This window comes from Molothrus ater, chromosome 3, assembly GCF_012460135.2.
Source record: "Molothrus ater isolate BHLD 08-10-18 breed brown headed cowbird chromosome 3, BPBGC_Mater_1.1, whole genome shotgun sequence".
Classification (NCBI taxonomy): Eukaryota; Metazoa; Chordata; class Aves; order Passeriformes; family Icteridae; genus Molothrus; species Molothrus ater.
In genome coordinates, this window is record NC_050480.2 from 45,087,855 (window position 1) to 45,110,879 (window position 23,025).

General features: G+C 34.7%; 1 protein-coding gene across 1 annotated transcript in view; it reads left to right on the forward strand.

Annotated features, from left to right (window-relative positions):
- Positions 1 to 23,025, forward strand: part of RYR2 (ryanodine receptor 2) — a 385,720-nt gene that overhangs the window by 343,532 nt on the left and 19,163 nt on the right. Inside the window, 10 exon segments of the mRNA XM_054514420.1 lie at positions 6,786 to 6,866; positions 7,831 to 7,919; positions 9,348 to 9,476; positions 10,135 to 10,239; positions 13,808 to 13,889; positions 14,778 to 16,081; positions 16,477 to 16,541; positions 18,375 to 18,522; positions 20,042 to 20,128; positions 20,951 to 21,169. Of these exon segments, the coding sequence (XP_054370395.1) occupies positions 6,786 to 6,866; positions 7,831 to 7,919; positions 9,348 to 9,476; positions 10,135 to 10,239; positions 13,808 to 13,889; positions 14,778 to 16,081; positions 16,477 to 16,541; positions 18,375 to 18,522; positions 20,042 to 20,128; positions 20,951 to 21,169 (2,309 nt within the window).

Genomic DNA, 23,025 nt, shown 5'->3' on the forward strand with positions numbered 1-23,025 from the left:
AGATTAAATCTTTCTAGACTTACATGAATGATAAAAAAGCAAACCCATGTGGATAAAATTTGGTTACAAGATGGTAAATCGAGCGCTGGTACAGCTACCTGGCATATAATTTTCGGCCATTACTCTCATGTTTTACTGAAGATTATTCTGGACAACCTTTTGTTCTTTTGGACAACATTTCTACTAGTACATAACTAAACTTATTCAAAATGTTGGATTCTGAAATGGACTCTCAAGATATTGGCTCGTTATTCTTTTGACCTCTGCCTCTGTTTCTAGAAATTACTGTTTTTGCATGCAAATATAAATATATCTTTAAATGCTGCATAATTGACTCTACTGATGTTAAGAGTATTTTTGTGCTTCCTCATTTGAGGGATTTTTTTTATTTTCTGTTTATTTGATGTTTCTCTTTTAGTGCAGAACTAATTTTGGCAAAACCAATACTAACTATATTTTGTATTTCCTAAAACAAATTCTCACCTTTTTTCTTTTTTTCTTGTTTCTTTTTCTTTGAACTAATTGTCCTGTCCTCCTTTCCTCAGTCATCACCCATGAGCGTGGTAATTATTAAAAACAACTGCCTATTCCTTATTTTCCCTGCTCTTAGCTTTGTGTCAGCATTGTACAGCTCCTGAATATCACTAGATTTTCCCCTGTAATACTGCTAAACTAGTGTGATTTTTCTGTTAATATTACAATTTTTCATCCTGAAATTCTTGGTTTACACATCCAAACTTCCCATTTTGGTCTTCCTCTCTTTCTCAGGATTTGCACAGTGACTGACACAGTAGATGTAAGAGCAACAAGCTTTTTTATACTTTTCTTTCCTGTTCTTTTTTTATTTGTTTTCATTTTATTGAACCCAATATTTGCAATGGATGAATGTTAAAAGGAAAAAATAGTAATATCTACATATACTAAGCCTTGTGCTTTAGTCCTCCTGTAGCCTTTTTGTTGTGTATTGAATGTGGCTTTAATGCTGCACTGGTTTGTGCAAGCACAGGAATCAGTGGTGGATCCAGTGAGGATTTGAGGGTGGATAGTGAGGAGAGGACTTGCCACTGGCTAGGTTTATCTAATGCAGTCAGGAGTTGATACAAGAAGGAGGTGGCGCATTGCTCATTTAGAGGAATCAATGCTGTTTACAGGTTTACTCTTCCTTATTCTGAAAGCTACTTGGTGTGTTATGGTTGCTATACCTCAAAATTTCCTTACTTCAAGTAAAAGAAGAGCTTTGTAGGAGCAGTTGCCATGAGATGTTCACCATGTGAAAAGAGAATTTAAAATACAAAATGTGTATACCAGTCAGCAGAAACAATGAACTCCAACACAGCAGATGTCTTTTCATTAGCCAACTGTTGGCGAGGAGGATGATCTGGCGTTTTATTTGTTTTCTCAGTGGAAATTTTCTGTTTGGCAACTTAACAAAATTCTCCGCAGGGATTAAGATATTTTTTTTGGTTTTTTTCTTTGTTAGTGAGCAGTAGCAGTGTCAAGATACAGTAATCACTGCGTCAAAGATTACTTGGCACAAAGGGATAATATTTGCAAATACCATCTTTTCCTACATATTAATATCCAGCAACTGAAAATTCAAGACAAAAGAAAACCCAATCCAACCAAAAAATACTGTATTTTTCCCTTTCAGAGTTATATGTTCGTTGATAATATGCTACCTTCAAATAGTAATTTTTTTTTTTTTTATATTATGAAGCACACCTTTTTCAGTTAATTGAACAGTAGTTTACATAAGAGCTGTAGAGGTACTGGTATTAATACCTGATAGCATTAAGAAAGCCAAGCCAGTGTGTCTGTGAGGGAACTCCTGTAGTGAAGTTTCAAAGTATCCTAGATTTTATAGGATATCTGAGCTCTTATGTCTGCAATCCTGTAAATTACCATCTGTAAATACTACAAAGGAAGTACCAAAGATGAGAAAGATTTTTGTACTGGTTTTTATTAGTTTTGTTTTTTTGAGAATTATGCTTAGTCTATGAATATTTAATTAATCCTCAATTAAAAATAATTTTATTGATTCCCAAGGAAATTATGGGATGTAAAATGTGCATTTTCGCCTGTTTTTCATTTCATCAGAATCGGCTGCAGAAGCACATTCATGAATAATTGTCATTGACTTTGCAACCTACAAGCCCCAAACTATTATTCCCAAAGTCAAAGAAAAACTGTTGAAACTTATGGGAATAAAGTCAACCTTTCCTCGTGTGCAGTTCTTGTTTCTGGTCCCATACCAACATTAGCAATAGATAGAAAGCCCTTTATTGAGTCAACATGGATGTGAAATTTATTGCTCTATTCCAATTGTTTCTTTGTGCTGTCCACATCGTAAGTGCCTTGTCCTGATATTCCTCTGACTGGTACTACCTTCCCTTTCCAAACCCTGGAACCCCCACTGGTAACAACATTGATGGTTCTTTAGCAAATGTGTTTCTTACTTGTTTTTGTGGTGTACTCAATGTTGTTTCTTCTGTATGTATTTTGTTTTGATTGTTCTGTTTCCTTTTCCAAAAAGGGGGGTTCAAAATCAAAGACATGTAGAAATACTTACTATTTTGCAATGTTTTTTCATTTAACACTCATACTCCTTGCCATTTCACTGTGAGTCACAAAAATCTTGAAAGTGCAATGTTTTTCTCTTTTGGAGAGCGTTGTTTTACTTCTATGAAGAACAAAACTTAAGATGTTTGTTATGTTTACACTTAGATTATTTTAAATCTTTTCCCCTTTTTCAGGAAAGCTTTTTTTTAATGTTCAATTTTTTAATACTTTGTCATGTCTTTTTTTAATTTCTCTGTAAGTTCACAGAAGTCTTATTTTTATAAAATACAGTTTTAGAATGAGATAGTAGCTCTTAAAGGACTTTTACCAATCTGAAAGGTACATGTGATATAATAACTAGCTATACTGTGGGTTTTCACATCAGGGCTATTTTCAGCCATTAATAATGTGGAACTAATAAATATGCTTTTGACCTTCACCAACCTCATTACACCTAAAGCAGTTGCTTAGATTCTGTGTAATCCACTGTAGCCTGTATTGGAGAGGTGTTTTCCACCTTCATAAAACTGTATTTGAATCAGTGTTTGCATTTAGAAGGGGACATAAATAACTTAAGAGAATTTCACTCACTGAGGAAACAAGTGTATTTCTTACTTGAATTAGATTGTTGAGATGTCAAAGGCATGCAGCATTCACAAGCCAACCCAGTACTGTCTGGATCTTGTGATAGAATAAGTTCACTTCTTTATTATGGGGCAGATTTGATCTTAACAGGCATCATAAAAAAGTCCTGTTCACATTTGAAAGCTGTAAGTATTTTTATATTTCTGTAATATGTACCATCGAACCCATGTTTCTGAGTAGCAAAAGAAGCCAGATCTTTTCCACTGGCGATTTAAAAAAATAAAATCAAGAAAGAGGTAGAGAATCATTGAACTTTGACACATGCACTTTCAATGAAAAAAAACCCCATGTATTTAATTTTTCATTGACTTTTATTTTTGTTTCCTACACATGATACCTCTGTTCCTGTATATCACAAACATAAACTGCCAATTTTGCAAAAGCTGCAGGCTTAAAGCCTTTGTGTGTACAGCCATCCCATTTACCTACAGCATGAGCAATGGCAGCATTTTAACATCTGAACAAATATTTGCCAGAATATATCCAATGTCAACAAAAATTAAAGAATGTTTTTTCATAACAACCTAAATAATTCTATATGTAGTGTGTATGTTTCTAAGTAAATTCTTTGCAAATCTTTGTATGAACTGGCATGAATTTGTGTGCACAGCAGCAAAGGTTGCTCTCCTGAATTTTATAGAAAGAAATGGATCTCCATTTCAGTTCTGTAGTTGCCAGTGAGGTACCACTTGTAGTCAGTAAGTACAATCTGAAAATGAAAATTCCTGACCATACCAACATTGGTTCTTGTCTGATTTTGATCAGATGTAAAAATTGTAAAGATGAAAATGTAAATCTTAGTGTGGCCGGGTGGTTTGAGATGGGCTTTTTTTGCTTCATTTTAAAATATGTAAAGATATTTTTGAAAGTAACAGGCCTTTCAGCTTTTTTGCAATGCTGCACTTAACACCTTCTGCTTTTTAAGAATTTTGCAATAACTTGTGTTCAAGTTGTGATTTATTTACAGTAGAGATAATTAAAAGACACTTCCAGGCCCTTCCAATAATATGAATGGACTTTATTTAATAAAAATTCCCGAAGTCCAGTAATTGTACTAAAACACAGGATCTGTATAACATTTTAACTTAAGACTTGTTTTTCTTCTTGTTCTTGAATATTTTACTCCCTAAGAGCAAGAAATACAGGGGTCAAAAATATTAAACTGTAACTTATTCTGTAGTCTTATTCCTACAAATAGCTTTGATTCAGTGGTCCTTTAATACACAAGAAATAGATGATTGAGCCTTTCATGGGCTTGATTTTTCCAAGCAAGTTTCCTGATGAGTTATTTTATAAAGTCATTGCCATCTCAGCAGTCAAGCTACAAGCATTATGTGTGTGATAGAGGCTTCACCAATTATTTGGCTTTCTGTAATTCTTATTTTTGCACCTAGTTCAACAAAGCATGTGACCCCACATGTAACTTTAGGTGTGATAGGAGTTCAGTTATATTGAAAAGAAGGAAGTAACTAACTCTGAGAAATCTTGGTATTTGGTATACTTGGTATACTTGGTATACTATGGTATTTGGCCAGCAGCATATGAAACACTCTTGCAGAACTGAATCTTCATGTAACATTAAATAATATTCTTCTAGGAGCCCAGCCCCCTCCTGCTTTTTATCTTCTTGGGCCTATATTGCATGTATATGTTCATCATCACCGACAGAAATAGTAATTTATTTTCCATTGTTTAATTAAATTAAAGGGCTTTCATTCTCCTGTGACTGAAAAACTGTGTGCCTGGTACTTATATTTTCAGTGCAGAAAAGTGTAATGGAATGTCATTGAAAGTATTTGACTCATTCTTAGAGAAACAATTGGGTATTTTTTGTGACTGCCCTGAGTACATGTCTAGAATTAGGAGGAAAAGCATTTTATCTTTCCCTATGGTACAAGAAATTATGTTGGCATATGCCTTAGGGGTATATAGCCTAAGTACCAAACTTTGTCTTGAGAGCAACAGAAGAGTGTGAAATTATGTACTATAAAATACTCACATCAGTTTTCAAAATGCTTTTGATTTCTATTCTTAGTGTACTGAAGATTCTCACTTTAAAATTCACAGTCTGTGGACTGATAAGTCCATTAGCTTGAAATTATAATTCCTCATGACTTTATGTAAAGTTAAACTTCTGATCATGTCCATTTTTACTCCAAATTGCACTAAATGCTGTTTACATTTCAGCTAGCTAGTATGAAGAAAATTAACTTGATCATAGCCAAATCTAGCCCAAACAGTGATGATCTAATTATAATAACATAGTAATCTGTAAATGTGGATATTGTAATTAGAATTATCTACCAGTAGAACAGCATGGAAGTAATTGTTAATTTAACTAAGGTTTTTTTTTTTGTTTCGTTGGTTTTTTTTTGTTTGTTTGTTTTGGTTTTTTTTTTAATTTTAATGTCTTTACTCACTTTTCTGGTCTCCTATTTACACACTAAAGGTCTTCTCTTAGTAGAGCCTAAATTATATCCCCTCAAAGAAAAATTCTTTCAAACTGTTTTGCAGTTTGCTTACATTTTTATATCCCTCCTTTTTTTTCTTGTTTAAAAATAGTACTTGTTATATATTAAAAATATGTGTATTGTTAAATAGTAGAAGTTTTCGTGACTTCCACCTTTGCATACATAGTCAAAATACTTCCCCAATGTTCTATATGGGAATTTTCTGACTTTTGATAGGTGGCTCTTACTGCTTTAACACCTATAGTGTTGTCCTTCTGTCTCATTTGATAAGCTGTTCTATGTTTTCCTCAGTTGTGATTGTTTTCCTGGGTGAATGGTTATTTCTCCTCATGTCCCTGTACAAAGTTAACTGTATGTATTGATATACTTGAAATAATGATGTGTTAATTGAGGGCTTTTTAGTATACTGTTTCCGGGGGCGGAGGGGGGGGGGAAGGCTTGAAGCTTTATTCATTTGGATGTTAGTTGTTTACCAAGAAATTAACTGAAGGGCCTAATTCAGCAAAGCATTTTAGCATTTTGGCACTTGGTCTTAATTCATTCTATTTATATTGCTTTATTTTGTCAAAGGAGACACTTCTACTTTGTGTCAGCGGCAGACAGATAATAAATCCTCAAATATTTCAGTGTAAATAGTTTTTGACAGTGCATATAGCTGTAAATTTCATGGGTTGTTTTAGAAAATTTTAAAATATAGTAGTTTACTTGAGGACTTATTTCCATAACTGTTTGATTAAATCTCATTCTGTATTTTAAGTACCTTCTTTTGTGATGAATGGGAAGGAAATTGATCCAACCCTAACCTTTGTATGTGACACAGCCTCCATGCCCAGTGAAGTCAAACAAGAATGTAAATCAGGGATTATTTGTAAAATGTTGCCAAGCTCATGCTGCCATATTTATAAATCAAAAATTAAGTTTTGTAATTGAATTTTTTTTATAACCAAATAACTATCTGCCAAGCACAAGTCATAGGTGCTTCAGATAGATTGGTGGTTATAAATTTTCTCTCTCCTTCTCTCTTAATATTAATTATGGAGATTTTCTTCAGGGCTGTGAGGTGTTACTTGGCAGACTGTGATAACTGGCTTCCATCTGGCCTTTCTACAGGGGAAAAGGTGATGCAGGATGATGAGTTCACCTGTGACCTCTTCCGCTTCCTCCAGCTGCTTTGTGAAGGACACAATTCAGGTTTGTGGGCAGGAGAAATCAAGGTGACAGTAACTGATGATAAAAGCTCTTAATTGTTGGAGGATTGGCAGCCTTCATAAAATATTATGAAAGGTGGAATAGCTGCTAGAATGTACACAAAGGGAAAATCTTTAAGTGGAATTAAGTTGCCAGTGTTTTTTAACAGCCCTAATTTTTTAGATAAGATAATTGTTTCCAAAACAATGAGTTTTGGATCTTGACCTACTAGGAAAGTTAAATTTACATAGGAAAATGTATGTGGTTTGTAACTTCTAGACATGGAAGATTCAGAGGAAAATGTAAGAGGAAGTTGTATTGATTGTCCTTTGGCATGTGTCTGCTTTCTGGTGCACACTGTTTTCCACTAATGTCAGTTTGAATTGTATGTGAAGTTACAAGGCACACAATACCTTTCTTGAAGAAATGACATATCTTTTAAATATAAAAGAACACATTAAAAGTGCATAATTTAATTTTTTTTTATCATTAAGTATATTCCTATGTGTTCTCTCTGTCATTCTTCAGGAATGAAAAGAGAAAAAAAGGGATATTTTTCCTTTTTAGGCATTAGACATATTTCTGACTTAGTCATCAGGATTTGTGTAATTATTTGATTTAATTTTACTTAACAAAATATATTCTGAGTATAATTGCATTGATATTGATGTAGTTCTAGTCATAAATAGATTAAAGAAAGACCAAGTTACAGGTGAAGTATATAGACAAGGTTCTGGCTTTAGAAGTTCACTGGTATGTGATCTCTGCAATAAGATGTCAAAACTCTTACAATGATTTATTGACAAAAACAAACAAACCCAACTAAAAATAAAAACAAGGAAAGAGAAGAACATCCAATCCATGTCTCTAAGCTAAACTTTTCTAGACCATTGTAAACCAGAATTAATTTTCTGTATTGTTTGAAAACTTAAATAAATTTAAATTAAAATTCTATTTGAATTTTTAGATTTTCAGAATTACCTGAGAACTCAAACTGGTAACAACACAACTGTTAATATTATCATTTCTACTGTGGATTACTTATTGAGAGTTCAGGTAAGTAATTTATATATGAGGACATAGATGAAAATATTACTTACTTCTATACAAGTTTTATTAGAGGAACACATTTATTTGTCATCATACTTATTCTGGTCCCTGTAGACCAAGCTGAGGAGAAAGGCTGAAATTCTCTAGTGGCTGTAGTTCTTTAAGAATTGCTACTTTGTTCAGGGAGAGTGAAAGGCAGCATAGGTGTGAAAGACTGGTTCCAGGCCTTATCCGCAGGAATGTGATGGAGGCTGTTAACCAAGGAGAGCACAGAAGATGGGGCCATGCTCAGTGGGTCCCTGAGCACAGGTGTTGACTGAAATTACCCTGTGAATGAGAAGCTTTTTGTATTGCTCAAGTTCAGTTTCAGCCAGCTGCTTTTTCATCCGTATTCTGATTTAGGCTGAGCACTGTAAATGAATGCCCATGTGCTGGAGTAGAGTGAAGCATAAGAATAGCACATTTTCTGAGAAGGAGAAAAAAAGGCAAAAGGAAAAAAAACTGCAGAAGGCAGTGCGTTAAAAACCCTTTCAGTAATCTATTTTTAACTATCTCTCAAATCCTTTTAATATGAAAACATTTAATTGTCACAGGAATGTAGAAATCAATGAAAAAAATTTGCTTTGTATCCAGATTACAGCATGTGAATGGTGCAAAAACATATTTTGTTATAAATGTTCATAATTTTTACCTATAATTGTCTTCTTTCTGAAAATCACTGCACATGATAATATATTATGGTTTGGTTTTTTTTAAGTATTTCTCTAGTTAAGTTCCCTTTAGCCATTCATTTATTTGCTCTGAGAATTCCAGACTTTGAAAATTCTTTTTCTTTTTTTTTGTTTACACTGCTGCTGTTATCAACATTGCTTTCTATCTTTTTGCACTCTGTAGAAGTTGTGGAGACAATACAATGATTTTCATTCCATTGCTTACTTTGTTGAAAATTTAATAAGCTTGCCTTTGGGGAAGATGGAGAGAGGAATCATGCACACAAAGCAACATTTGCTCCCACTATTGACTAGGTGTCAAGCAGGCAGTATAAAGAGACATTGTTTAATGAACAGCATGCAGCATGGCAGTACTACTGAGCACTCCCTTTCAAAATGCCGGTTGTTGTATTTCTAAGATCAGATACCAAGTCATCTAATTTTAATTTATTTTATTTTGAGGTTTGCTGTGGGGTATTTAAGTTATTTCTTTCCCTGTATTTGTTTTCTTATTGATTCCCTTGAGATGAAACTATAATTCTTGAAGTAGTATTTGAGAATCACTGGGTGGTTCATTTAAAGCCTTTTTAAACTAAATAAATTCTAGAACTAGAGCTGTCTAACACTGTTTTTTCTTATATTCATATATTCTATATGAATATCCAGTTGGAGCCAGTTTGGCCGCAGAATCTCTTTATGCTTCTCACAACTGTTTTTTCTTTAGGAGTCCATCAGTGATTTCTATTGGTATTATTCTGGGAAGGATGTTATTGATGAACAAGGACAAAGAAATTTTTCCAAAGCCATCCAGGTTGCAAAACAAGTTTTCAATACTCTCACAGAGTATATCCAGGTAAATTAATTTCCTCAGAATGTTATGAACTTGAAAGAAAATTCATCATACATTTAGCATGAAGATATAAAGTAGCTAGGTATAACATAGAAATATAATATAGATGCATTTATTCTTCAACATTATTTTAGTGCATTTGTTTATATATGAAGCTAAAGAATGAAATATATGTATATAACTGTCACTACTCTTTAGAATTTTCTTTAAGTATTTTTTAGCGCTGTGCTCTACAATATGCTGGGGGGAAAACCAGGAAACTGATTCTCTAATCCCTTATGTGAATTTTGCTTTAACCTTCTCTAAGGTTTTTCCTAATTTACAGAACTACATAAAGAAGAAACAGCTTGAAGATTTGTATCCTTTCAGCACTTATTGTTTGAAGTTGCAAACAGTTACACACTTCGGGGGTCTGAATTAGTATATTGAGACTTGGCTAAAACAGGCCAAGTTATTAGGAGTAATTATTAGGTTATTTTTTTACAGTCAGTGGTGTTATTAAATGCATAATTCTAGATATGTTTAATATTTCATAGGAGTTTCTAAAGGACAACCCTAAACTATACACTTATGTGTATTTCTTCCTCTTTTTGTTGAATTTCTTTCAAACAAAACTTTGGTTTTCTTTTTTCTTTTTTTTTTTATGTTGCCTGAACAATAGGGGCCGTGTACTGGTAATCAGCAAAGTCTGGCACACAGCAGGCTGTGGGATGCTGTAGTTGGTTTCCTTCATGTATTTGCCCACATGCAGATGAAGCTCTCTCAGGTATCTTTTTAGTTTACTTTTTCCTTCATAAGTCACTAGCATTTTTGTAAAAGAGAAACAAACATTAATAAAAGCAGTTGGTAGAAAAAAATAAAAGCCAGAGATGATAGAATACAATAAAATTGAGGGAGAAAATTTTAAAACTAGAACGGGTGTGAATAGCAGACCTATAAGGGGATCACTGGCCACTGGTACAAAGCAGATTAGATCAAACTGCAAACAAAGTATATCACTGATATTCAAAAAGAACTCTCAGTTCTGGTCTTCTATACCAAAATTCTCTCACAGTGTTTTCTGCAGTTTCCTTTTATGCAGGACCCATCATGTTTATTGATAGCTCCTGCACTGAACCCTGATTCATCATTATTAAATCCTAGTTCAACACATGTCTGTAAACCTTTTTCATATAAACCTTTTTCACTCTTAGTAGAGAGTAGTCAGACCTTATAATGAGTGAATTTCTTTTGGACGTGAGTACTCATTTCATAAGCTGTAGAAAGAGTGAAGGGGACTGGCAGAGACACTTATTTAGAGTGTGAAAATGAGGTGTGAGGAATCCTATCCTTAAGAAGTGCAATTTTCAACTTCTTAAATTTTTAAAAGAATTACACATTTTAATTTAATGCACTGATTCTGATTTTTTGCATAATGTAATATGTTTAGAGAAAAATGTCATAAGCTTGTGAAAGTGTTATTTAGAAATACAGCTCTGAAGTCTCTGAGGTTTTAGATTTCATTATTTGTCTCCAGAGGTGTCCATGTAAGTATTCTTTGCATAAATTGAAGTAGTCTTGATCGAATTATTTTTCTCCTGCCCTTGGAACTTAATGGATGAAAGTAGGCTGCTTGCTGACACTTGTGGACTTTGAGCTACAGGTACACTTCTCATTCTTTATGGCTACATAGAAGTCTTCTTCCCACAAATGGCATCACAGTAAAACATGATTTTCAAGATAAATGCATTGAATTTCTCCTTAAGTGCATTTAAAAGTGCCTGTAGATACTGTTCTGGTTTTGAAACATCTTTGTTATTTAAAGAATTTTAAAATAGTCAGTATTTGGGTAGGCCACAGTGAAGGCTATTATGCTTCTTCCTATTCCACTAAAGCAAACTGGAAAGAGGTATTTAAGTAGTTACTGACAGTAAGGCAAGCACGTGGTAGCTATGTGTTGCTTATGAAATAAGATGTGGCTATTGGCAAGATTTGCTTTTACAGTAATGACAAGTTTATAGTCTCAGCTGTGCCCAGAATGGCTTCACAGCATCTTTGATTACTGAATCTAGAAAATAACGATACTCATCCTGCCTCTTCAAAGATAGCCCAGCAGCTGTGCACAACAGGAGTGTGCACTTACTCCTGATGTTCTCTGGGATGACAGAAACACTCCAAGTGTATAATTCCAAATGCATCACTCTAAATGATGATGGTTTCTTTCTCTTGCTTGGAGTTCAAGCTTTTGGCTTTTGAAAGCTCTTTATAGAGTCTAGCAGGAAACATCAGAATAGTTATGGGCTCTTTTTTTCATTTATATTTATTACAAGAATATTTCAATGTGTTTTTCAGATTCTGTTGAAATACCAGTTTTCAAAAGTGGTGTGGCTAAGTGGAGTTATAAGGAGTTGCTGTATGGCTTTGGTCTGTAAGAGGGACCTGCCTAGACTGAATACTTGGGGTTTTTTTTCAATCATGAGTTTCCAGAGCACTTTTGGAGAATATTTGAAGCAAGATTTTAACAGGAGAAAATTAAATCACTGTTTTGTTTGGGTTTTGCACTTTATTTTTTTTTCCTTTTTTTTTTTTGCATTTGAATTCTCTATCTTGTACCAGGAAGGAACAATGTGATAATAGTAATATTCTTAAGAATCTAAGGTAGAAAAAGAAAGTACAGTTTTCAATCCAAATGAACAAAGACAATCTGGGTTGTAAATAACTTTTGTAGTTAAAAGTTTTGTAATGAAAACTTAGAGGGCAAATCAATTAAAAATCTTGTTATTTCCAAATTATGCAGTTTTCAATCCAAGATCCAAATTGTCATTGTTGATGGTGGAGTGGGTGCTTTAGACAATGTTTATTATAAAATCTTTTTATTTGAGTCTGAAGAACAGAAAGAAAACCTTTTTTGTATTTTAAACTCCTTCATAGAAAGGGGTTTAAATGAAAGTAAACCCTTCCTTAGCTTCAGATATTTTTGACAGTTTAAATTTAAAGAATTACAGAGGTATGATTAAATCAATGTCCTGCGAGTTTTAATGATGATGAATTTATAAAAGATGAGTTAGTTATTAAAAAAATTGAACAGACAGATCTTAACCAGAATTACTTACTACATAGTATAAAAACTAAAACCACTGGTCAACTATAACACTTATTGTCAAAGCACACCATATGAAAGCAATTCTGTTAAAGCAATTATATGCAAGCTAGCAGAAGAAATATTACATAGAGTTGAATGAATCTTATCACACTCCATTTTGTGGTGTACTTCTTCCTCTTTCTCTCAATCCTTGTAAAGTAACTGTGGAGAGGTGTCCCAAATCCAAGGGAGAAATGCCACATACATCAAGTTTGTGGAACAATCTAACCATGAAAGTGGCATGGATTTTTGATAGCAGAAAGAAGTTGGCTGGCAGTCATAGGCCTCTAGGTCAGTTCAGCAGCTTATCTGTCAAGTCTGACTTCAAAGGGACAGGTGTGTGTTTAAAGATGGTAAGCCAGACCAGCCTTTTAGCATATTGAACACTAAGAAGCAGCACTATGGTAGCTCATCACAGATGCTTGCACTGCTTTATCTCCTGACTGGGTTCCAGGCCAAGCAGATAAGCTTTATCAGGGCAAAGCATCCTGCCACAGCCATAGAGTACCTTGAGTTTGTTGTACCACTCACTGAAGTCCAGCATTGCTCAAGTATTTGTTATCAATGGCATGATATAGCAGTGTATCACTGAGGAAGTAATTAAGTAGTTGAATAATTCTATCCAGACAGACTCCAGGCAAGTGATATAGTAAACTCGGTAAACCCAATGAGATAAGAAGTGGCTAAAAATCAATTTAATTGCATGTCTAAAGATATATTAATGGATCTTTATCAATAAATATTTTAACATTTTATTTCAACTTTTCTTTTTCGCTCCGAAAAGTTCAGTGACCTATAATGAAATTGCTCATTTTGAATCACGTTATACTTTGAGCTCTATGTGCTACTGCTGTTGCTGTTTTTACAATTTTCCATGGCTGTAAACGTGATGACACCAAAAGTGACAATATTTTAGTTGACACAAAACATTACAGAAGAACCATCTGTGACCTTGACATACCCAGTTATTGCTTTAAATCTTTTATCAGATTCAGTTTTCTCTTTATTTAATTACTCTTTCTAAACAGATGATGGTGTAAATATACTGTGAGAATTTGAGCAATTAATTATATTTTCACTGTATTACCGTTTTTGACACTTCTAGCTTTTTAACTTCTAAGTCTGCTTTTTACAAGGTGAAATATGCATGCACATAATAAATGTCAAAGAAAGCAATATATCATTTATATTTATATACTGTTTTGTTGTTTAGGATTCCAGTCAAATTGAACTATTGAAGGAATTAATGGATCTTCAGAAAGATATGGTTGTCATGTTGCTGTCTATGCTGGAAGGTAGTAAAAATGTGAAATCTCTTTCGTAGTTGTTCTAGCAAAGTTTTTACCTTCGTAATTTTCTTCATTTGAGAGATAGTGCTCTATATTTCTTTGCATTTTTAATTTTCATGTCTCAATTGTGAGAAGACCTCTCAGGTCTGAAAGTAAATGGGAGATTTAAGTAGGGTAGTTGACATAGGTTATGTTAATTCTGAATGCCAGAACTTTATAAAATCTGGAGCTAACAGAAGTTCTGGGTTTTTTCTGTGAACTTATCTTTTGGGTTAGATGGTTAAATGGCTTTTACATTTAAGTTGAAATCTGGAATTCTGGGGATGAAACTGTTGGGCAGTCATTTTATTAACAACCTTAATATATTGCATTTATTTTGGTAGTGATCTTATCCATAAAGAACAGCCTTTATTCATCTAGTGACTATGTTCAAGGTCCTGAAATTTTGATTCCCCAGGCTTTGGGCTCATAGAACGTTACTGAAAAGCAAAGTAAATTCTTAGTACTGTAGGCTGTGCTCTGTATGGACCCTACTGAGCTGCTCATCTAAATATTAGTGAACTAGCGACATTAGATCTGTCTGTGCTGCACTATAGGGAAATTTATTATATGCTACCCCACTTGTAGTACTGCATTAAATGTATGATCTCTCTCTACAGGCCTTGTTAATTCTTCCTTTCTGTAATTGCAAATACTTAGTCACATTTTTTCCAAGTCTTAGGGTAGAGTTGATAGTAAAAGACTCCAGATTTCATAGCTAGCTTCCTCATGTAAGGGTGTTATCCAATAATTTATCATTCTTACTCTTTGATTGTTTCACTGATCATTATAATACACTTTTCTTTGCCAAAATATTTGCTGATATTATCTCTAATATCCTGTCATTATCTCTAGGTAATGTTGTGAATGGAACTATTGGAAAGCAGATGGTCGATATGCTTGTGGAATCATCCAACAATGTGGAGATGATTCTGAAGTTTTTTGATATGTTCCTAAAATTGAAAGATTTGACTTCCTCTGATGCATTCAAAGAGTATGACCCTGATGGTAAAGGGATAATTTCGAAGAGGGATTTTCACAGGGCAATGGAAAGCCATAAGCACTACACTCAGTCTGAAACGGAGTTTCTGCTGTCATGTGCTGAAACAGATGAGAATGAGACTTTGGACTACGAGGAGTTTGTGAAACGATTTCACGAGCCTGCAAAAGACATTGGTTTCAATGTTGCTGTTCTCCTGACCAACCTGTCAGAGCACATGCCCCATGATACGCGCTTGCAGACTTTCCTCGAGCTCTCAGAGAGTGTGCTGAATTACTTTCAGCCTTTCCTCGGACGTATAGAAATCATGGGCAGCGCAAAGCGCATTGAACGAGTTTATTTTGAAATAAGCGAGTCAAGTCGGACTCAGTGGGAAAAACCTCAGGTAAAAGAGTCAAAGAGACAGTTTATATTTGATGTTGTAAATGAAGGTGGAGAGAAAGAAAAGATGGAGCTTTTTGTTAACTTCTGTGAGGATACCATCTTTGAAATGCAACTGGCTGCCCAGATCTCTGAGTCAGATCTGAATGAAAGGTCAGCTAATAAAGAGGAGAATGAGAAAGATAATTCTGAGGAAGAAGATCCTAGAATGGGTTTCTTCTCTCTCGTGACCATGAAGTCAGCTTTAGTAGCTCTCAAGTATAATTTAATGACTCTTATGAAAATGCTCAGCATGAAGAGTCTAAAGAAACAAATGAAAAAAGTGAAGAAAATGACCATGAAGGACATGGTCATGGCTTTGTTTTCTTCCTACTGGAGCATTTTGGTGGGCTTACTATATTTTGCTTGTAGTGTTGTCCGGGGCTTTTTTCGCATCATATGCAGTTTGCTTCTTGGAGGAAGCCTAGTAGAAGGAGCCAAGAAAATCAAGGTGGCTGAACTGTTGGCTAATATGCCAGATCCCACTCAGGATGAAGTGCGTGGGGAAGAAGAAGAAGGGGAGAGGAAACCATCGGAAGCTGCATTGCCTGCAGAAGACTTGACGGATCTGCAGACTCTAACAGAAGAGAGTGATCTACTCTCAGATATATTTGGTTTGGATTTGAAACGAGAAGGTGGACAGTATAAATTGATCCCTCACAATCCAAATGCTGGTTTGAGTGATTTACTGAGCACTCCCTCCTTAGCCCCAATGCCCGAGGTACAGGAAAAAATCCAGGTAATTGTATCTTCTATTTCTGATATCTATTTCTCTCTTTCGTGTATTAAATGTAGTCTTGAAATAATACTTGCATCTTTGCTTTTCTGGGTTTTCTGACTTTATTTTTTTAAAGAACCATGTATAATTACTAGTGTTTACTCTTTCTGATGTCACAAACCTGAATTTCTACAGCCTTCTCTAAGGACATATTGTTTTGGATTGCTTTTAATTCAATGCTAAATTGCCTCTCTTCATTCATGTAAATCAAATTATCATATTTTTTCAGGTTTTCCATTGTTTAACAAAAAAACTCAAAACCCCCTAAGATTCTGCATTCAGGGTATTCTTTTAATTAACTCTGTACTGTATAATAATAATGTTTACACATGGTTTTTAATCCTGGTTTTCTGTAGGAGAAGGTGAAAGAAGATGAAAAGGAAGAGAAAGAAGAAACAAAATCAGAACCTGAAAAAGCTGAGTATGTATTACTTTAACCTCTGATCCTACCAAAAAAAAAAAGTGTTTTGTTTTACTGAAAAAAACCTCAGGTTTGTTTGTACTCCTTTGCCTTTAATTTTCTATCAGTTCTCATTCCAATTAGGCTGGGGTGCTTTTTTAAACAGTTCTCATCTGTGCACATTTGCAAGGAAATGCCCTATAAGCACCACTATGATTCTATAATTTCCCTTCCCAGAAGCATCCTTTGTAATCTCCATTTAATTTCTATTTAATTTCTTTTAGAATGTGCTTAGTTGATTTTTTTTTCCTTGGCAAATCTTAAAACTGGAAAAAAAAATTTTGAAAACTTTCTAAGAGCACCTGAGTTGCAGAGACCTGATATCCATCAGTGATAGAGACTGAATCTGCTTTACTCTCTCCCATTTGCTATGACATGTTTTGAGTTATTTGCATTTTGCAAAACCTTAACATTCCAGTACAATTTTAATGAATTACAGAGTACTCTGACATCTTTATGAAGATATTTGATCAATAATAATTTAAACCCTTTTAGGACATGTTAAAATCTAATGTTAATGCCATTAGCTCAGAATAAAATAGTGGAAAGCAAAATATAGTGCTTGGTTTTAAAACTGTGAATCTCCATCCCTGTATTTTATGATTCCTGATACGTGTACATTTCTATGTACAGTTTCTGTATCTGATTTATCACTGTCAAAATTCTAAGAAGATCCCTTAGTCTCAAACTCTAATAATTACTGCTCTTCTGGGATGACAAGCACTTGTCCATAACAAAAACTCGTCTTCTTAACCAGTGCAGCAAATTTCTAACTTGGCCACTATAACTTTGTGAGGGGAAGTCTTCCTGACTTTTGAAGGTCATTCACTGTTGATTGCTCTGCTTGACTGTGTGAGTTGCAGTAATACTTGTATTCTCTGCCAAGAGTACAGTACCTGGCACTATTAGCTGCCCTGAAGCTACTCCTGACATGACAAACTTTCAAGTGAAAGTTTATCAAATGTCTTCTAGGAAGAGGAGCCTGCTTTGGACATCAGTCATTCTGTTTGTAGATAGGAACAGAGAAATAAATAATGTAATTTAGAAGTTGCCTCTCACTCTGGTTTGGCTTCAAATAGACTTCTGTGATCTTTTCATCTATCATGCTGACAGTTCAAATTAACTTCTAAGACAATTCACAGTTCTTTAGATCATGTATTTGGAGAAGGCAGCCTGTGAACTCTGACTTTCTCTAATGAGACAGCATGGTGATACTCACACACCAGATGCTGACAAAATCTTACTTCATCTCCTCCTGGAGTGGGTACTTATGACTTCATCAGGTGGGCAGAAATGCAGAATTTAAAACTTGAGGTTTGACTTGTAAGGGCAAGAAGAACCAAAGATTTCTGCAGCCTTTGTGGGAACTGGATTGTTTAAGTGCATGAGGTTGGAGGGGAGCATTTAAACATGTAGGCACTCATGCAGACATAGAGCTGCCAGCTTACAGACATTTTGTCACTGCAAGAATCAGCTGCATAGTTATGAAGATCCTCTGATAGCAAGGTTGGCAGATTTTTGTTTACCTGCCTCTACCAGCTAACATTTCCACTTCAGGGTGCTGAACCAGTAAGTTCATCTGTGGCCTTAACCAGACTGTCACCCTTGCCAGCACTTTGGACTGAAGAGGGATATTTGTCATGTGCATGAACTGCATGAGTCATGGCAACTTGAGCCTCATTAAAAGACAGAATTTCAGGGTGTTTTTCACAAAAAAGTCTATTTCAGGGTGTGATTTTAATTTAGCAATTTTATTAATTTGACATACTATTTTGCCTTTGTTTTTATCCTAAGAGGAGAAGATGGAGAAAAAGAAGAGAAAACCAAGGAAGACAAAGGGAAACAGAAATTAAGACAACTGCATACGCACAGATATGGAGAACCAGAAGTTCAGGAATCAGTTTTCTGGAAGAATATCATTGCATATCAGCAGAAACTTCTTGTAAGTTGTTATCTAACTTACATGTTTATCTGTTGGCCGAGACACATACCACAATATTCTAACAATATAAAGACAAATAGCATATGGTGGACCACATTCTTCTATCCACCATTGTCCTTAAAGAGAACAATGAAGAAAAGCTTTAATGGGAATATTAGAGAAAAGAAACACGCAAATAACTTAGTATACAGGATATTAATTCTTAGGAAGACCATTATTATTTCAAACCTAGACATTCAGAGATGCCTGTGTATCATGGAAAACATCCATGCATTCTTATGGTAGTAAAATCCTGAATTTTTAAAGCAGCCAGTGAAACAGTAGGAGTTCTCCTTCCCTGAGAGACACCTTTGGGAAATTACAAGCTTTCCTTTAAAAACAATCAACTAAGATACAATGCTTAACCTGAAGTGAATAAGAAAAGATGTTGCAGATTTTTTTTTTTTTTTGTGAAATAGCAGATCAGTATTTTTCAAGCTTTTCAAAACCTGTAGAAAATAAGACCATATGAAAATGTAAAACTGCATCTGAGAGTCTCTCAGTAAAATATCAGATAACATTTGCTCCATAGCTGCTTAAAATCCATTCATATTCTCTGAGACCAGAGTGAAATGCAAAGCAAAAAGAAGTACATTTTTGCTATGTATATAATATATAATTGTGTAGGGATGGCCTACTTCTAGTATGAGAACATAGCAAAGCTACAAAGCTGCAGTCAAAATCTTATTAAGAAATTAAGTGTTTAAATTTGGCTTTTGAACTAAGATTCACTTTTAGGCTGCAATTCCCATTGCAATCATGTGAATTTAGCTAAATTTTTTTCTAATAGTCTCATTTTATATTTCACTAATAGTCATCTATGATTAGGGCTGAAAAATGGCAGAATTCCTGTAGGAGTGTTAAAATATTCAAAACGTGTACTGTAAAGGTTTGTGTGTTGTCAGGAAGGGAAAAGGTACATTTCTGCAGTCCTTTTGATAGCATCAAAATGTCAGAAAAGCTTTCTATTCATGGTACTCAGGTCACATGTGAATTTTTGCTGGCCTGTTAAAAATGCAGTTGATTTAGGAATAGAAGATGTTTAAGATAAACTTATATGCAGAGGGTTTTTTTTTTTTGGTAAAAGTAGCAATTTGCTTTATCTATGAATATTGAACTACAGGGAAGATAGAGACTTCTGTATTATTACATTCCTCTTATATTGTCATGTCTCTGTGTTGTTTCCAAGTGTATTGAGAGGATAATGAAAAATATGTAAGAGGCAATTAGAAATCCTTCATCTTTTATGAATGGAGTGAAATGAAAGGTCCTTTATTCATTATTGCACATGTCAAGTAGGAGAGAACTTGTACATCATTCAAAATATTTGTTAGTTGTTTTTTTTTATATTTATAATTCTATTAAAAAGTTCCATTAGGGAAAAAAAAAACCCACAAAAAAACCCCTCTCAGCAGCAACTTACTAATGATGGTTGAATCTTTATTAGGCAAAGTGTATTTATGTTCTGTCCTCTTTTCAGAATTATTTTGCACGAAACTTTTACAACATGAGGATGTTGGCGTTATTTGTTGCTTTTGCCATCAACTTCATCCTTCTTTTCTATAAGGTAAATTTCTAAAAATATAACTATTTAAGTTGTACACTGGAAAACATCTGGATTTTGTAGTCAATATGTTATGGTAAAACTGCCTAGCCTAACATGTTAAATACCTGCTTCATCCTACCACTTCAGAAATCTAACATGGTAACAGCTGAAATGTTTGTGTGAAGTAAAAATAGATTTCCAGTACACAGATAGCTGTTGACAGAGCATTGTGCTAGGACAAAGGCAGCAGGCTGAGAGGCACACCCTTGCCTCAGATGCTCCATTTCCCAGTACAGTGAAGCTGCCAAGCTGAGCCTTCATAAGTAACTTAAATGAATCCATGTCAGTTGAGCTGTTTTCTTGTGCCATTATGCTCTCCTGAAAGGGTTTTTACAGCCGAGAGTCACATGGTCTTAAGCTACCTAGAATATCACTGATATTGTCAAGATTTTAGTAACATTAATGCAACTCTAGAGACTTTGGACTTGAATAATTTTTGGGCAGAAAGCTGTGATGATAAAGACTACTGTCAAGCATTTCTTCTAAGAGGCCTGTGCCTTTTCTTGAATTTGAAGTGATAAAATTCATCATGGACCAGATTTGGTAACATGGACAGACAGTGGAAAAAAAAGGAAAGAAAAAGCACATTTTCACAGACTGGTGTAACAAGATGAAAAGGTCTTGCTGAAGTATTCTTTCTGGACATTTTTATGCAAAAGCAAAAATTCTTTAAAGTTTCTTTACAGTTATATTGTCTTTGGTATCATTTTTTCAGCTCAACAACTTAACTTGTAGTATTGTAAAGCTCCTGTCAAAAGAATATTGCAATATTGTTTTAAACAGGTCTCCACATCTGCTGTGACAGAAGAAAAGGAGCTTCCTGTGGTATCTGATGGTGAAAGCACCAAGTTGAACATCCTGGAAAGTGATGATGAGAGGGTCATTGCAGTGCATTATGTCCTGGAAGAAAGCAGTGGCTACATGGAGCCCACACTGAGGATTTTGGCCATCCTACACACAGTCATCTCATTCTTCTGCATCATAGGGTATTATTGTTTGAAAGTAAGACAAAAAATTAACTCTTTTTTCTGGGTCTAAACTTTCTAATCTGTCTAGCAGTATAACTTAAAGTCAACCTGCTTAAGCAGGTTGGGGCACTCTGTGAAAAAAATCTTGAGTTGTTAGCGTAATGTACACAGAAAAGTGTGTGTTGGGTGATGTGTCTGTTCAGGAGGCTGTAGGCCAGAGTCTGATTTGCAGTCAGTCAGACAGTTACAGCAGTAACCTGCTTCAGAAGCTGCTTGTGACTGCCAAAGACAAGATGTGAACACACATGACACAGATGACAGTTTTAGATACTGCATTACTAGTCTGTCAGTTAGGTCATTTGAAAAGAATGAAGCATTTTGGACTACTGCTGCTGCATATTGTGGCTCTATAAGATGCCTGCTGTTCCTACACACACACTCTGCTGGTAGTGTTTTGGCAGGAGCCTAAGCATCTTTTAAAGGACTATTTTGGAGAAGATCTCTGTGAGGGATCTGAAAAGTAAAGATGCCACTTCGGCTGGCAAAATGCTGATTGTGGTTTAAGAAAACCAAATTTCATAAATCTCTGGAGCTGGGAGAAGTGTATCTGACATGTACTTCCCCCATTTTTACACACTTCCAGGGCAAAAGCTGTAAGTCAAAGTGCAGGATAGTGCTAAATTAAATGGACCCTTGATATGACCCAGCTGCTCATTTGTCCTTATATCTCTGTATATTAATATTTTTCTTTTCCTCTTTCAATGGCTAGTAATTTGTCCTGTGCTAAAAGACACAATCTGCATTTGTAGCTCAAGGAAACGTTCATCATGTCTCTACTTTTAGTGTTGATTTTCATCTCTACTTTAAGTATGCCTACAGGTCAATAGATACTAAAACATTCTTTTGTTGCATGAGTTGCCATGCAACATGAAAGCTTAGGTTTCTGGATTTTTAGATGTTTTCTTCTCCTGCCTCATGCTTTTTTGTTTGTTTTCTACTATGACCTTTTATATTACTTTTTTTTGGAACATTTATTCTCTGACTAGAAGGGAAAAACATTGTTATCAATATTTATCTTAATTCATTGACTTCTTTCCAATTCTGAAACCAAAATATGGTCCAAATATGGTTTCAGTCTCAGTTTTGGAGATCTGTAAGTCCAAAATCTTCTGAACTGCAGGCCAGTGTATGATAGGTTTGCTTCTAAATATTGCTCAGCATGAAATCCATTACATTTTTCTCATTTAGCAGTCTGAAAATAGTGTTGGAACTCTTTTTTATTGTATCTAATGTAATTGTATTGCTGGAGTAGTCTTGATTTTCATTATTACTATTTCGGTATATTCATGTCCATGAGTATACTGAAATAGTAACAATCTTGACTACTATTGCAGTCAAGGTGGGTAATGCAAGGTGGGTGAATTTTGGGGATCTGTGAAATAGTTCCAGGAAAGAGTAGGATAAAGTAAAAAGTTTACTTTTTTTTTGGTAGCACATTTCTTAGGAAAATTCACTCAACTTGGACCACTATTTCTGCCTTCTTGAAATGTACTTTTGAAGTCATCCAGCTGATGAAAGAGGGTTGTAGATATAGCCTGGCTAGGTGTCTCAGCTGCTGACAATTCTTTTTTGTTGCTCACAGTCTTTGGTCTCTGCAGCAAAACACTTTGTTTCCCACTGTGAAATCTCAAAAATCCTTTAACAAATAAAAGGAGCCTCTAACATCTCTGGGTATCAAAATGAAATCAAAAAATACCATCCCAAAATAATATTTGGAACTAGAATTTTGAAGGATTAAAAAAAATATTTTAGGTCTCTTTCGCTTGACTACCTCTAATCCTTTTGTGGCACTGAAAAACTGTTTTTATTTGAAGGATCCCTCTTCAGGTA